The sequence below is a fragment of the Trifolium pratense genome, linkage group LG2 (assembly GCF_020283565.1).
Source record: "Trifolium pratense cultivar HEN17-A07 linkage group LG2, ARS_RC_1.1, whole genome shotgun sequence".
Classification (NCBI taxonomy): Eukaryota; Viridiplantae; Streptophyta; class Magnoliopsida; order Fabales; family Fabaceae; genus Trifolium; species Trifolium pratense.
This window is the reverse complement of record NC_060060.1, coordinates 30,289,971-30,305,598: the sequence shown is the minus strand read 5'-3', so window position 1 is coordinate 30,305,598 and position 15,628 is coordinate 30,289,971. Positions and strand designations below refer to the sequence as shown.

Below are 15,628 nucleotides of genomic sequence, written 5' to 3'. Positions count from 1 at the left end.
AGAATAAAGAGCATCAAAATATATATATACTTGCAAAATCAACAATATAGTCTCACTCGTTAAATACAAAGAAAAAGAAAGATACAATAAAATCATAAAATTTTAGAAACATATCATTCTTCTACAACACTAATAACCCTTCCAAATAGAAATTTCACATGCCCATATATGTATGAGGAGGGATATAAGACATATATATTATAAAATAATTAATTCACAAAACCGTTTTTATTATAGTGAGAATGTCAATCAAAAGGCTTGGCACTAAAAAAACATTAAAAGAGGAGATTGTTTCACTTATTATCTAACTCTTGATTTATCCACAAAAAGAAATGATCTAAAGTCTATGATTGATTGATACAATTAAGGTTACTAGGTTAGGATTAGTGATAGGAGAACTATCTAGGATTTATATATATAGATTACTCGATGTAAGAAAGATTACGATGATACGAAAATAATAAATTGGTTTAAGTGATAAATTCTTTTGAGTCTTTTAAATAGATTATCAGAAGTTTTGTTTTCAACTCTTGCGTATAAAAAAAATATTTTTTTGTACTTATCTTGTCTATTTTATAGGTTTTCTAATAGATATTAGTTATTCATCAAAGAAAAATATATATTAGTTATAGTTAACAGAAGAGCTATAGATCATAACTACTTGTTTAACAAGTCTAAATTTCTTACTAGTTAGATCATAAAATGGGTTCTTCTCCCATCTCTTTGTTGATTAGAAAGTTACTTTTTTAATGCTCTTTATGATAATGTCAAATTTTGAACTTATAACTTATAAGTTTATATTAGAAAAAAAAAAAGACATATTTCATAACATTTTTTCTCAAGAACTTATAGTTTATCTTTATCAAATTATAACTTATTTTGATAAGCTAATTCTATTAGCTTATAACTTATCATATTCTTTGTTATCTTACTTGAGAAAAATTAAATATTACTAATTAAATATATTTTTTATATCATTTCATATTTATAAACTTGTTTAACAGTTAATTTTATCAAACACTACAAATTCAATCACCTAATTTTGTTGTCGTCAAACAAACAAGTTTATTTAACTAATTTTTATGGCTATAAGCCATAAAAAAATATTGTAGACCTAATGATAAAAAATATCTTCGAGATAAGCGAACTCGAACACCCAACACAAAATAACATAATCTCTAAATTCCCAACTAACGCGACCATAAAGGCCAACAAACCATATTTTTTAAAAGGGTCGTGCATTGTAATGTTGTGTCTCCTAATGTAATTTTTCAAAAATTAAATTTTGCTATATAAAAAAGTTTAACAGCCAAATTTATTGTTCGTCTATGTTTTATTAACGTGTAATTATCTTATATAATACTGTATGATCTTAAAACATAGTACCGGAGTAATTGAATCCGAAGGGAGTAAGCTAGCTGTGTGTGCATTTGCACAAATACTTTAGAAGCTGTCGGAATAGGAAATTTTGGAGACAGAGGTAACGATGGAAGGGTGTTCCTTTCCTTGCCTTTGTTGAATTCAATGATTGTATTCAAAGTAAGTGCCCGCAACTTGAAGTGCTTTTTGAGATAGTGGTAACCCTACAATACAATACAAGGCCATTCTCTTTGTCATTCTTCATAGAATCTGGACACGACCATATCAGCAAGTGGCCAACTTGAACACAATTCACTAGGAGAACAAAAACCAAAATACTACTATACTGTAGTACAGCAGTAGTAAAAGAACACCATAAGTTGTTACATTTAATACTGTTTTTTTTTTTTAATCTTCCACGTGCTTTTATTCCCAACAAATATATTGCTATTAGAAATATTTTAGTTAGTCTAGTTGATTTGCCTTGTCTTTATAAAAAAAAATCGATATTTAAGATTTCATGAATAGTCTTACTTTATGTTATCTTTGTTATGAGTGAAAAGTGCATTTTTAAATCAATACGAGAAGTAATACATTATGAAACATTTTAAAACAACTCAGAGCGTGTATGAAATACGATTATCTACTAAAAATATCTTATGGTATTAGAAGATATTTTCTGAAAATATAAATTTTACTGAAAAATGTTTTTTGAGTAACTTTTTTAGTGTGAGCATGCGAACAACAACCATAAACAAGTTTTATACAAAAATTAATAATATCCTTGTACTCAAGCCTAATCCAAAAATATCAAGCACCAAATGGATCCAAATTCTGTAATTTGTTGAAGAGGTTATCATGAGAACATGAGCTATGTTATTTTTTTAGTTGAAGACTATTTCTTATTAAAGTATGATTCGAGTAGGCCATTAGAAATGTTACGATGATTGGAAATAGTCTTCAACTAAAAAAATAACATAGCTCATGGATCCAAATTCTATTGAGAACATATGTCACGGTGATCTCCTGTAGGGAAAGAAAAAAAAAAAAACTTTTTACATTTCTGCAAAACTAAAACCAAAGTCCCAAATTTGCAGTGCAGATTCACATCACAACTAATAATCGTGGATTTTGGCTTGAACACTATCTTTTTATGCTACCTTGTTTTGTTACTTTAAAAAATAAGATGATTACTCCTGCTCATTACCTCCAATATAACAAAATCAGATAACAACACTAACTTCTTTTTAATGAGTAAGAACTGAAATTGGTACACTGGAGTTTACAATACTTTCACACATTGCGCACCAATCATTTTGAGCTAGACCCCAATGGTACCATGTAATGTAACACTAACTATATACAAGCAAACATAGATTTTATGCATCACATTGTGCATTACTTAATACATTTTTTTCACATACGTGGTATTAATTGTAATTAATGAAACGATAAAAATGGCATAGACTCACTATTGTACCGGACAATCACCAAACTTTACGCCTTTTGCAGTTGGGCAAGATGCTAGTGGACAATGTTCACCATCAGTTCCCCACCAAGTAATACTTCTGTTTTCCAAACTCAGTGAAAAGTAAAGCAGAACAGTCATAAAAGCAACTCCAGTATCAAGTGCTGCGGATAGAACATAGTTGTATCTCTGCCACCAATTCTTTCTGTAACGGAACACAAAGAAGTTGAAAACCATCCCAACAAAAATCCAAGCATTGTAGTTCAATGTTGTTGCCGGTGGCATCATTGCGGTAGCTCCAAGGAGAACTGGAAGGTTGATCAAAGGAATCCATGACTGTCTAGGAAATGCTTTATGCAATAGCCAAACAAGTATTGGTCCTATTGCACCTCCAACGAAAAACCAATTCATTGCACTGTAGTTTCCTTTAGAACCAAAGATCCTTTTTGGTCCTACTAGACCCCAAATAACCGAAGCATCGAAGAAAACACGGTCACCTGGACATGTCCAAGGGCTGCCTTCCGGCAGGAGATCATCGTGACATATGTTCTCAATAGAATTTAGCAACCACCATGCTACCCCAATGTTGATGGTTCCAGCAAGCATTGTGCCTATGAACTATATATGTATGAACAAATTGAATGCATCAGAAAACTATGAGTAAGTGTTCAAAGTTGTGTCTTGGTGTTATATTTCTTTTATGTTTTTCTTTAACAAAAAAGTTATGGGAAGAGGAGTGGAATCATAATGTACCTGAACCAAGAACATTGATCTTGGGGGGATTTTCATGTAGTGTCCAAGCTTGAAATCGCTCAGGAACGAGACCGCTTGTGCCATGCTAATGTAACCATAGGTTTTGAAGCATACATTTGCTATTGGTCTTCCAGGGTAAATCAAACCAAAGACATACTCGGTGATGATATTCAATCCTGGTGTCTGCAGACAGAGCATAATGTTAGTTCAGAGAGGAAAAAAGTTCAACTAAAATCATATAATTTTGTACATATATGTTGGACATCATATCAATTTGATGTCTTAATCGAAAAGCTTAAGCTTTTAGAATAGTTAGTGTTTGAAACAATAAGAGCTCTTATGACAAAGTGATTAGGAACATGATATTTGTCGCTATTCTTTTAACTAAAATGAAATTTTAGCACAAGGAGAAAGTTTACTAATGCATATAGTAATAGTGAGCAAAATTTTCAAGATCTGAACCTGATTTGTGGTGGCAGTTATGATGCTAATAGGAAGAGTGAAAACAAAAGCTAAAGCTCCGGCGAAGAGAAGTCCCCACCAAGGCATCTGAATTTGGTCATTGAGAAAGATGCATAGTGCTAGAGAAACAGCAAGTGTCACAACCAGCAACGCGTAAAACCACCAAGAAGGTATGTCTTTGTATCTTTTCATCAATCTTGTGTGGATATCTTCTTTACCCTTAGAAGAAGCACGATACCGCTCCATAATCTCCCTGCATATTTAGTTACACATCAAACTATAGCAATTTTTTGAATGACATGGCTTATTGCTCAATAAAAGTATAAGCTGCAAAGTAAGTAAGTTAGTTCCTCATGTTCAACAATGTAAACATCTTAAAATGTTGCACAAGAACTCTTAAGAGAGCTGCGGAAAAAAAAAAAGCCATCTTAATTGTTTCTTTTAATACAATTTTCTTAAGCTACTCTATAAAGCTCTAGCTTATATGAGTGATAGTCTAGAATTCTGAAAATTATCTTTAAATGACAGATATTCATTGATTTTCACAATATGCTATATAACTTGCATCAAAGTTTTGTCTGCGGAAGCAATACGATATTGAAAACATTCATCTTATTAAATTAAGAAATTAAGCATCATTTCCAAATAATTTGGATAGCCTTATTACCTTCCATAGAAGCAAGCAACATGCGAAAGGGTGGAAGCTATGGTGGCAAATCCAAAGCCATAAGTGAGAGCGAAAAACACACATAGATGAATTTTACCTTGCTCTTCATACTTTGCAACATCTAGCTCAAACTTGTCATTAACAATAGCAGATATGTTGTATGTTTTACCTTGAGCAGTGAACAAATGAAGGGAGAAAATTGGAAACGTTTTAGCATTGTAAACATTTAGGCCCCAATATGCAATGGGAATCACACCATAGATTATTATTGTAAAGCCCACAAATACATTGGCAATGGCAAAGAATGGTGATATAAGAGGACTGAACAAGAATGATGCCACGACAGACCAATCAAGTGTAAGGGCACCAATTCCAAGGCCTTTCATTCCTGAGCCCAACTGCTGAGCTGTGACTGACTTGGAGAATACCCAACAGACCCATGATATGCTTGACAGTGTTGTGAACAAGTATCCTGGGATCACATACCATGAAAAACTGCATACTAGTGCAATAAAGAAAAACTTTGCCCGCGAAATTCGGTGGTCGTCATCTTTCTCATGCAAAGCTCTGCATAACAACAATTTTTACATGTAAGCATGTGTATGGTTCAGAAAATACATACATCAATACACAATCTGCACTGCACACAATGAGGTTAATTTAGTGTGAAATATTTTATTGCCATCGCCTCTGTTATGAAATCAATGAGATGTACACTCAAGTAACTGTCATATGCAAATGAATCATCCTTTGATACCAGAAATTATGTGAATCGGGCACAAAAGAGGTAATGTAATACTAACTTTGTAATAAGCCACATAAGCATCCTATTATATCTTATGTGGCACGTTACTTGACACTTACCTTGCCACATAAGTAAGTGTGTTGATGTTAGAATGGACTTAACATAAAGACCAAATTGACTTCAGATTAGTTTTTACATTTTTAATGCATTTCCTTGTTTTAGGACTAATGTTACCTACCCTTACACTCTTACACTATTAAGGACTAAAACTAAGTGTGTGTTTGGTCTAGCGGTGACTAGAATTGAGTTTGATAGAATTGAGTTTGACAGAATTGATTTTGGTTAAAAGTGAGTTGAACAGAATTGGTTTATGTTTGGATACATAGATGTAAAAGTGATTCTCAACATTTGATGTTGTTTGAATAATTTGAGTCAAAATTACTTTTAAATGTGTAAATTACCAAAAAGGTCTTAACATATATATAAGTTTTTTTTGACAATATTCTTATTATTGGGATATTTTAGATTAAAATTGTTTTTAAATGTATAATTACCAAAATGAATTTTAATATTAAAACTAAATTGAAACTAAATTTCATTTATAATAAAATAAAATAAAAAATTATTTTACGTCAAATCTAAACACAATCCTAGAGTTATTTTTAATTTAGTAAACAAAAAGGGATTATTTTTAATATTTGTTTTAATATAATTTAAGCGGGTGTAAAGAATAAAATAAGCCCAGGTCTGTTGCTTAAAAAAAAAAAAAAAGAAGCTAATTTGTTTTAATAAATTTGTATAAAGAATTGAAGATAATTAGTCAAAAAAAAAATTGTATGAAGATAAAAAGTAAATAAAAAAAAAACTTTATTAGTTTAAGTTATTAGCATCGATATCATCAAGAAGAAACAAATATCCAATTTAAATCAATTTTAATGGGCCAAATCTGTTAAAAAAAAAAATGGGCCATAGCAAGAGGCAAAGAAGCAGCAAGCCAGTAACTTCTTCAATCTACAAGGTAGCCGCAAAATCAGAAACCACCGCCATCATCGCAAAAGGACTGAGGGTAAAAGGGGAAAATTAAAGAAAATTATACATGCCCCACATCATATCAACTTCAAAATCGATTTTAGTAAACGTAGAAGCTCCAATTTGTAGCTTTGGTCAGAATCAAGTCTGGGATGCAAAATTGATTTTCATTCTTTTTCCCAAACATGTTGCAGAAGATTGAAATCGCGTTGAGAGGGTGAAACGCGCGTTCAAACCTTCCCAACATCAAACCAAACATACACTAAATACATTAAAATATGTCATCAATGAAAAGGGTCGAATATAATGGATGACTTTAGGTGAAAACAAACAATGATCATAGGTCACATGCCGTGAGGGAGCTTGTTAGTGTGGACAGAGTCATTAAGTTGTTTCCACTTGCAGTCAAGCCTAATAGAGTAATAGGGACTTTAATAACATATGGACCACAGATTATTTCCCGTATGAAAACAAGCTGGAATGTGATAGAAACGTTGATCATGTAGTGGGCCTTGACTATGGGCCAAGGCAAAGAGAGTGGCAAGTTTATACTAGGAAAAGGACAAAAGGAGCAATGAAGAATGACGTGACAGTCAGTACACTGAATGCATGATATTTTAGTATTTAAGTAAAGGAGGTAGAGAGGAATAAATCATCCTTGAATTCAGTATTTGATGTGGGGTCACTAGTGATAGTGATTGGGAGCAAGCTTAGCGCTGCTTTAGGGCTGCTAGTCTGTACTAGTAGTTGGTTATTTTCTTTCTTGCAAATTCCATTGCACTTCAACCTTCTATTCCATATTAATACAAATAAATATTCCTTTCACAAATTATTTCATCTTTATAAGTACTGTTATTTACCTGATTGCTTTTATAACCCATCAGAATGTTTGACATCAACGTTGCTTTTCTGGCTTAGCTAGTTTCTAACATTGAAGTCAACTGAGCGTGGAAATTATGAGCATTTGGCCCAGCTGGCCCAGCTGGCCCAGCTCAGTGTTCTTATTTCCACAAATACACATCCATTAATTAATACCCTCAATGTATGGCTACATACAAGGAGAATAATTAAGATCCATTCCACTATATCAATAGACTAATTTTCTGATTAATACTATTTTCTTACCCTTCAATAATGCTTGATTATCTGTATTTTAACCTAATAGCTTACTAAGTACGTGAAACGATATTGTGATACATACTGAGTACTGACTGATTATAGATAAGACAAACTTACGTACACGTCATTGAAATAAAGAAAACGTTTGAATCAATTAAAAATTTAAGGTAATCATAAATAGAATAAAAAATCACAATCTAATGTCTACGAAACCTAATTGTTATTTATTTCCCTCTTACTTGTACTTCAATTCATATTAATTGATTGATATTATTTTGAAAGCTTTGAACAATAAAATATTCCTTCATTTTATTTTAAAAAAAATTGAACAATTACAAAAAAAAAAAATCTTCTGAAAAGTCTAACGGTGAAACTCATAAACACTACTAAGTGTTGAGAAGTGAGAAATTTCGCGCATATGAGTTTGTGATACGAAGAATATAATATTCTATTAAAAGTTAAACAGTGGTATATATATGACTAATCAGTGTAACCGAGTTTGGTTTCTAGATGTGTAAAATGATGTCTATAATCATGAATGTGTTAAACTTAATATTAGTGTGTAGTTTTAGAGACAACCAAACAAACAAGACAAATTCGACAACCAATATATATATATTTTTTTCAAATAGTTCTTGTTAGAATGTTTCTTTAAAGTGAACAGTGGAAGACTTCCTCCTCCATCTCTATATGCTCTCGAGGACATTTGATAACTAATATAATAATAAAAGTAAAATGGTACATACAGGGAACGGATTTCCTCCCGTAGAAATTCCACTGTATACTCTCATGTTTTGATTTAAACCAATAAAATCTATCTCTCTCTTCAACTTTTTTATCTCTATTTTTTTAAACGGTTGTGATTTCACAAGACAATAATGTCACGGTAGGGAATCCATTCTCGTACATACCGATTTTGGTTACTAGATGTGTAAAGTGATGTGTATAGCCATGAATGTGTTAAAATTAATATTAGTGTCTTCCATGTGTAGTTTTAGAGACAACCAAACAAACAAGACAAATTGGAAACCAATATATATTTTTTCAAGTAGTTCAGAGCTAGAATTTTTTTTACATGCTCACCAGAACATTTGATAACTAATATAATAATAAAAATTTGTAACCAAAAAAAAAAGAAATAAAAATTAAAATAAGTTTTTGTTCATTATTTATGGGCGTACCGGAAAAGTGAAACCTGAACAAGGGTGCTGGGCCACCACATATGGGCCGGCTCCACTACGTATTTCCTCAGTAACCCAGCCCATCCGTATCCCAGAACCTGCAAATACACAATTTGTCGATTATTACAATGTATTTATTTACAAATTTTTTTACAAATTAATTACGAGCAGCAGGCGCTCTGACGGTTGGATATAATACGCCCAAAATCCCAATTGCTTAAGCTATTTGCCTAAATAATGCTTCAAATTTTTTTTGTAATAATATGGGGAAGAAAGTGAGTCAATCGTTACATGAGAATGAAAAGGACTAAGCACCAACTATAATGATAACAAAAGATGGTGGTACAAACAAAGTTAAATTTATCTTTTTGGATAATCAGCTTATTTTCAATTTATAGTATAAATGCATATTATGATAAGTATTTATGTATAAGTTTATATAAGTTATTTTTAAAGTAAAATATATAATAAAGATAAGTTGTTTCTATATATACTATTTGTTTTCATGATTTATATTCGAAAACTTAAGAAAAAAAATTGAAAAAGAAATTATAAAAATTATCATAAGTGGTTTGCATAAATTTTCTCAAACAATCTCACAAAAACTATATATATTGATAAGTTTAAATAAGTCAATTCAAATAGGCCAAACGTCTTAAAAATTTACTAGTAATTCTTTTTTTTTTTGACAGTATTTACTAGTAATTCTTAAAGCATATAAAAACTAATCTACAGTAGCCTGTTTATTTTTTGACAATAATAAGTGTTTATTTCTACAATAAAAAATATAATAAAGTTAAATGAATTTTAAATAAGCTAAAAGCTATTTTCATAAGCTAAGTTATTTTATAAAATTTACAAAAAAACTAAAAATGGCTTATACATAGGAGTATGTAATAAACTAAAAATGGCTTATAAATATGTAATAAAGTTTTTTATAAGTTATTTCAACCAATCTAACATATATTTATGTCTGTAAATAATAAGTTCAAATAAATCAAAAAATACTTATAAAGTATACAAAATCCATCGTGCAGAGTTCGGACCCCGAACATTTTATTTATTCACTTTTAAGGTGAATTTTTTAGCCACCAGACTATTTAACAAAAAAAAAGTATACAAAATCTATCACAATATTGAAATAAAAATATATGAATATATCTGTGTGTTTTTTAAAATATATTCATTTCAACTTATTTTTAATCAATTTGAATAGTGGAGTAGCCAAACAGAGTACTACTAATTTTAGCGGTGAAAAAGAAACCTGACCTGAGTAGTAATAATGAGAATCCAAGCAGCATAAAACGAAATACTCCGTCCATAAAACGCTTTAATAATATTCACAATTCCAACCGCATAAGGTGACCCGGATCCGAAAGCACTTCCAGCATTAGCAAAAATAGTAATCAAAACATGTTCCTTCATATTAAACGGACCTGGATTCAAGGACATAGTCTTCGACCCGACCCGAAACTTCCTCGACGGTAAAACTGACGCCATGAAATGACCGATAGGTAGTGTAGCTACTTGAACGGAGATAAGAGTAATGATAAGCGGTTCAGTTCGGTAAGCGAAGAATTGGTTGAGAAATGATAAGAGTGAACATGAAATGAGACCTAAGAACCACATACGGAAAGTCCATACGGGTTGAGTCGGGTCATCGGTGTTTGTTACGGTTAAACGAACTTGTTCAATGGGGGATATTTCATCTTCATCTTCTTGATCTAATTGTAGTTTTTCTGTTGCAGTTGTTGCTATCTCTGTATCGAAAGTGTTCATTTTCTGTTAGAGTTTAGAGAGAGAAAGAGAAAGTTATGAGAGAGAGTGGTGGTTTTTTTCTTACAACGGAGTAATTGGATTTGGAAGTGAGGAAGGGATTATATATAAGGAGTTTGTAAGTTGTAATGTAAGCTTATGCGGTTGTTGGATGGATACTCCATGCTGATGGATATTATTAAATTGGATTCTTTTTGATTCCTTATGGTGTGCTTTTATTGGTGTTTTAGACTTTTTGGTAGGAGTATTTAATTTTTCAAAAATTTGTTATTTGACCTTTTGAAAGTATTTTTTGGATATGGAAAATTGAGTGGGCCAAAATTTAAAGTTAAATAATAAGGTGTCTTTGGTAATGCAAATAAACTAAAAAAACTAGCTTATAGTTTATTATAACAGTTTATAATATCTAGTTTATAAACTTGTTTCATAAAATTAAAATTGTTTGGTAATGATTTTTTTTATTAGCTTATAGTTTTTTTTCAGATGTTATTTCAAGTAACGTTTGAGTTTATAGATTTTTACCTTTTATTCAAATTTTAACCTTATTATTTTAATTTCTTTATTTTTTTAATTAAAGAACTATTCACTCACAAAAATAATTACTCACTCACATAAAATAAACATGAACTTTTATGTCATTTTATGATTACAAAAGTTAAATTTACCAAACACTTTAATTTTATTCTACTAACTTTTCAATTATCAACTAATTTATAGCTTAATTTTATCAAATAGATCAAATATTGTATACAATAATGTGGAATTTAAAGTATTTAAGTGGGGCAAAGTTATTTTATTATGCACATGCTAGTGGTTAGTTTGTAAGAGTATGATATTTGTAAATGTTAGTGGTTACTTTGGGTAAGGATCTCTCTAAGGAGAAAAAAGGTTGAGTGATTGGATTTAGATTCTTTCTATTACTTTTTTTTTTCATGTTTTTCATGTTGTCATAATATTAATTATTTATTTAGTATTTTTTTTTCTTTTTTCTTTATGACATCATCAACTATTGAATTAAAAAAATTAGAAAGGACGACACTTAAAAGTTGAAGATAATTTAATTTCGATTACTTTGTTATGAGATGATAGCAAGTTGTCAATAACTTGTTATCTCTTAGAAATGGGTATTGGGCCTAACTCATCCTTACAAAACCGGCTTGTAAGGTGAGGATTGCCTCTAGTATATAAACACTTAGTCAGGCTATCTCGCAATCGATGTGGGACTTCTTAACACACCCCCTCGCGTCCAGCGCTATTGGGCTTGGTACGCGGATATAAATGGTAGGTGGCCCGATATCGGGTGGCCCAACGGATCTTGGAGAGGCTCTGATACCATAATGAAATGACAGAAACTTTGTAAAGAAAATGTTTCTATTGAATTGAATTTTCTGTATACATTTACAATCACTATATAGCTATACAAAGAGATAAGTAAGGATTCTATTTTTAGGAAGTAGATCATTCTAGACCTTGACATAAGGAATTACAAATTAACTCTAATTCATTGTCACAATCTGTCACAATGAATGCTAAAAGCCAACTAATAATATACTACAGCTCATTACTCCCCCTCAAGTTGGAGATTGAGGATGATGAGATCCCAACTTGTCTGATAGTTCCCGAAATTGTTTTGTTCCCAAAAACTTTGTAAAAATGTCTGCTTGTTGTGATTTAGTTGGTATGTGAACAGTAGATATAATTCCCTTGACAAGAAATTCTCGAATGAAGTGACAATCTACTTCAATGTGTTTCGTTCTTTCGTGAAAAACCGGATTTGAAGCTAAATGAATAGCAGCACGATTGTCGCAATGTAAAACTGTAGGAGAGTCACATCTTACTTGTAAGTGTGTAAGTAAGCGTCGCAACCATATGACTTCACTTGTGGCATGAGCCATTGCTCTATATTCTGCTTCACTCGAGGACCTTAATACGGTAGTTTGCTTCTTGGTTTTCCATGAAATGGGAGCTGTTCCTAACTTCATTACATAACCTGATATTGATCTTCTTGTTAGTGGGCATGATGCATAATCTGAATCACAATATGCAACTAATCTAAGGTCATTATCTCTTGGTATGATAATTCCTTGCCCCGGTGAAGACTTCAAGTACCGCAAAACATGCATAGCCGCATCCCAATGCCCCTGGTGAGGTTCCTGCATAAATTGACTTAGAATATGGACAGAATATGTTAATTCTGGTCTAGTGATTGTGAGATAAATGAGTCGTCCCACCAACCTACGGTACTGCGAAGGATTTTCATATAAAGGACTTGAATCCAATGCTAATTTATGGTTTGGTTCAAGTGGGATAGATGAAGGCTTGCAAGCTAGCATCCCACATTCATTTAGAATGTCCAAGGCATACTTTCTTTGACATATGAATAATCCAGAAGAGCCGCGAGCTAACTCCAGACCAAGAAAATATTTCAACTCTCCCAAATCCTTCATGTGAAAACACTTGTTGAGGTATTGCTTGAATTTTTCACAAGACTTTGCATCATTCCCAGTCACAACAAGGTCATCAACATAAATTAATACAGCTATGAAAATCGAACCATGTGAATATGTAAACAAACTATGATCAGCCTCACATTCATGGAAGCCATACTTTACCAATGCTTGGGACAATTTTGAGTACCAATTACGTGAGGCTTGCCTAAGACCATATAGTGATTTTCTTAAGCGACACACGATCTCTTTATCGGGAACTCTGTAACCTGGCGGAACCTCCATATATACTTCCTCATCTAATTCCCCGTGTAGGAAAGCATTACTCACATCCATTTGGTGAAGTTCCCATCCTTTGGCCACTGCAACAGTAAGCAAACACCGCACAGTTGTCATTTTGGCAACTGGTGCGAAGGTTTCATTGAAGTCATCCCCTTCAACTTGTGTGTATCCTTTCGCCACGAGCCGAGCTTTGTATTTCTCAACTTCACCGGTTGATTTGTATTTTACCTTGTATACCCATCTACAACCCACTGCCTTCTTTCCTTTAGGGAGCCTTGACATTTCCCATGTTTTATTTTCTTCCAAGGCTTTAAGTTCTTGTGACATGGCTTCTCTCCATTCTTGTTTATGAATGGCTTGCTTGAATGATTGAGGCTCTTCAATACTTTCAACCGTTGCAAGATAAGCTTGATATTTTTGTGAAAACTCATCATAATTTACATAGTTTGATATAGGATAAATTATACCTGAAGAAGTTGACGTCTTTGGCGATGTACATGTGTGGGTTATCTCAGCCGAGTAGCAATAATAATCATCAAGTCTCTTGGGTGGACGTCTGTTCCTCGGCCCCATGTCTATGTTTATCATGGTTTCACTCTCCCCCTTATTTTGTGGTTCTTCTACTTCAGTGATCACATCAGAATTTGTTTCAACGACTTGTTCTTCTCTTTGTTCATTGGAAATTATGATTTGGTCTTGTTGCCCATCATTGCTAGGCACAATTTCTTCTCCCACAGAACAAAAATCAAGACTAAATGTTGATGAATGATTTTCTCCATTGCTGTCCTTTTCTTGTGATGCATACGGAAAAATATCTTCATAGAACACCACATCTCTTGATACATAGATCTCTTGCGTCTTTAGGTTGTACACTGTCCAACCTTTTTGGCCTTTAGGATATCCCACAAATACACATTTTTCTGCTCTTGAATCAAATTTATCTTGCTGCTTGTTTGAATTTTTAACATAACATAAGCATCCAAAAGTCTTAATGTGCTCATATGACGAAGGTTTTCCCAATAACTTCTCATATGGAGTCAACCCATCATTAATCATGGAAGGGGTTCTATTAATGAGGTATGTGGCTGTCAAGACACATTCCCCCCAAAATGAGATGGGTAAGTTAGCTTGGAATCTCAAGGCTCGTGCCACATTGAGTATATGTCTATGCTTTCTCTCTACCCTTGCATTTTGTTGAGGTGTTCCCACACATGAAGTCTCATGTAGGATTCCCTCTCGTTGTAGGATTCCTTGAAATGCATGGTTAGTAAATTCTGTCCCATTGTCACTCCGCAACCTCTTGATCTTTACATTAAATTGTGTGTTTACCATGTTGATAAAATTTGTTAAAATTCTTAGAACTTCTGTTTTTTCTTTTAACAAGTAAACCCATGTTCCACGTGAATAATCATCAACAATCGTAAGAAAATAATGACAGCCACTATGAGAGCTAGTACGATATTTTCCCCATAAATCACAATGTATAAGATCAAAAGGATTCTCAGCTTTATTATAACTAATATGAAAGGGAAGTCTACATTGTTTTGATCTATGACATATGTCACAACAACGAAGTTTATTTGAACAGAAATTAAAATTCACTAGCTGAGATATGCGTTGCATGACTTGAGGAGATGGATGTCCCATGCGTGCATGCCAAAGCGCGGTGTTATCTTCATGATATGCCGCGAAAGCAGACCCTTGGACTTGTTGCTTCAACACATAAACCCCACCATGTACATCACCTAAGCCAATCTTCTTCTTCGTGGCAAAGTCCTGTATCATACAATAACTAGGATGATAAGTCACAAAGCAATTTAAATCACGAGTCAATTGACAGATTGAAATTAAATTGCAGTCAAACTTAGGAACAAGTAAAACATTTTGTAAAGTAATATCTTTGCTAAGATCAATGGTTCCCATCATTTCTACCAACACTGTGTTTCCTGTAGGGACAGTCACATAGAAAGGTTTCTCAATCTTAGTCACCCCTCTCATTAAGGTTAAGAGAGGAGTCATGTGGTGTGATGCACCACTGTCCAAGACCCATTCTAGATCTTTACAAGATGTATTTTTACCGGATTCACATAAATCATGCTTCATCACACGAGAACCATGGAGTGCACGCCCCTGCACTGTTTCTTCAGTCGCATGTGTATGATGAGCACTAGGTTGTCCTCCATCATCTCTTGAGCGGCGTTGTGTCCTTCGTGTGTGCCAATTCTCTGGGTACCCTATAATCTCAAAACATCCTGCTTTAATGTGGCCAGTCTTGCCACAATAATCACATTTTGAGTTTAACCCATCTTTTCTCCTCTGTCTATTTTGATTAGAAGCATA

The 15,628-nt window shown here is 32.8% G+C and overlaps 1 protein-coding gene across 1 annotated transcript; it reads right to left on the bottom strand.

Annotated features, from left to right (window-relative positions):
• Nucleotides 1-2,582: 2,582 nt before the first annotated feature.
• Nucleotides 2,583-10,857, bottom strand: LOC123907333 (oligopeptide transporter 4-like). The gene is made up of 6 exons (XM_045957544.1): nt 10,053-10,857; nt 8,784-8,881; nt 4,710-5,276; nt 4,043-4,295; nt 3,581-3,763; nt 2,583-3,445 (listed from the first exon to the last, which is right to left on the bottom strand). The coding sequence occupies exons 1-6, from the start codon at nt 10,560-10,562 to the stop codon at nt 2,831-2,833; spliced, it is 2,226 nt and encodes a 741-aa protein (XP_045813500.1). The 5' UTR covers nt 10,563-10,857; the 3' UTR covers nt 2,583-2,830.
• Nucleotides 10,858-15,628: the final 4,771 nt, after the last annotated feature.

What these genes read in the sequence shown, in the direction of transcription:
- LOC123907333 (XM_045957544.1), bottom strand. Translation starts at nt 10,562, where the DNA reads ATGAACACTTTCGATACAGAGATAGCAACAACTGCAACAGAAAAACTA. An exon ending in TTCTCATTATTACTACTCAG is followed by an intron (nt 8,882 to 10,052) that starts GTCAGGTTTCTT and finishes GTGTATTTGCAG; the next exon opens with GTTCTGGGATACGGATGGGC. An exon ending in GTTGCTTGCTTCTATGGAAG is followed by an intron (nt 4,296 to 4,709) that starts GTAATAAGGCTA and finishes CTAAATATGCAG; the next exon opens with GGAGATTATGGAGCGGTATC.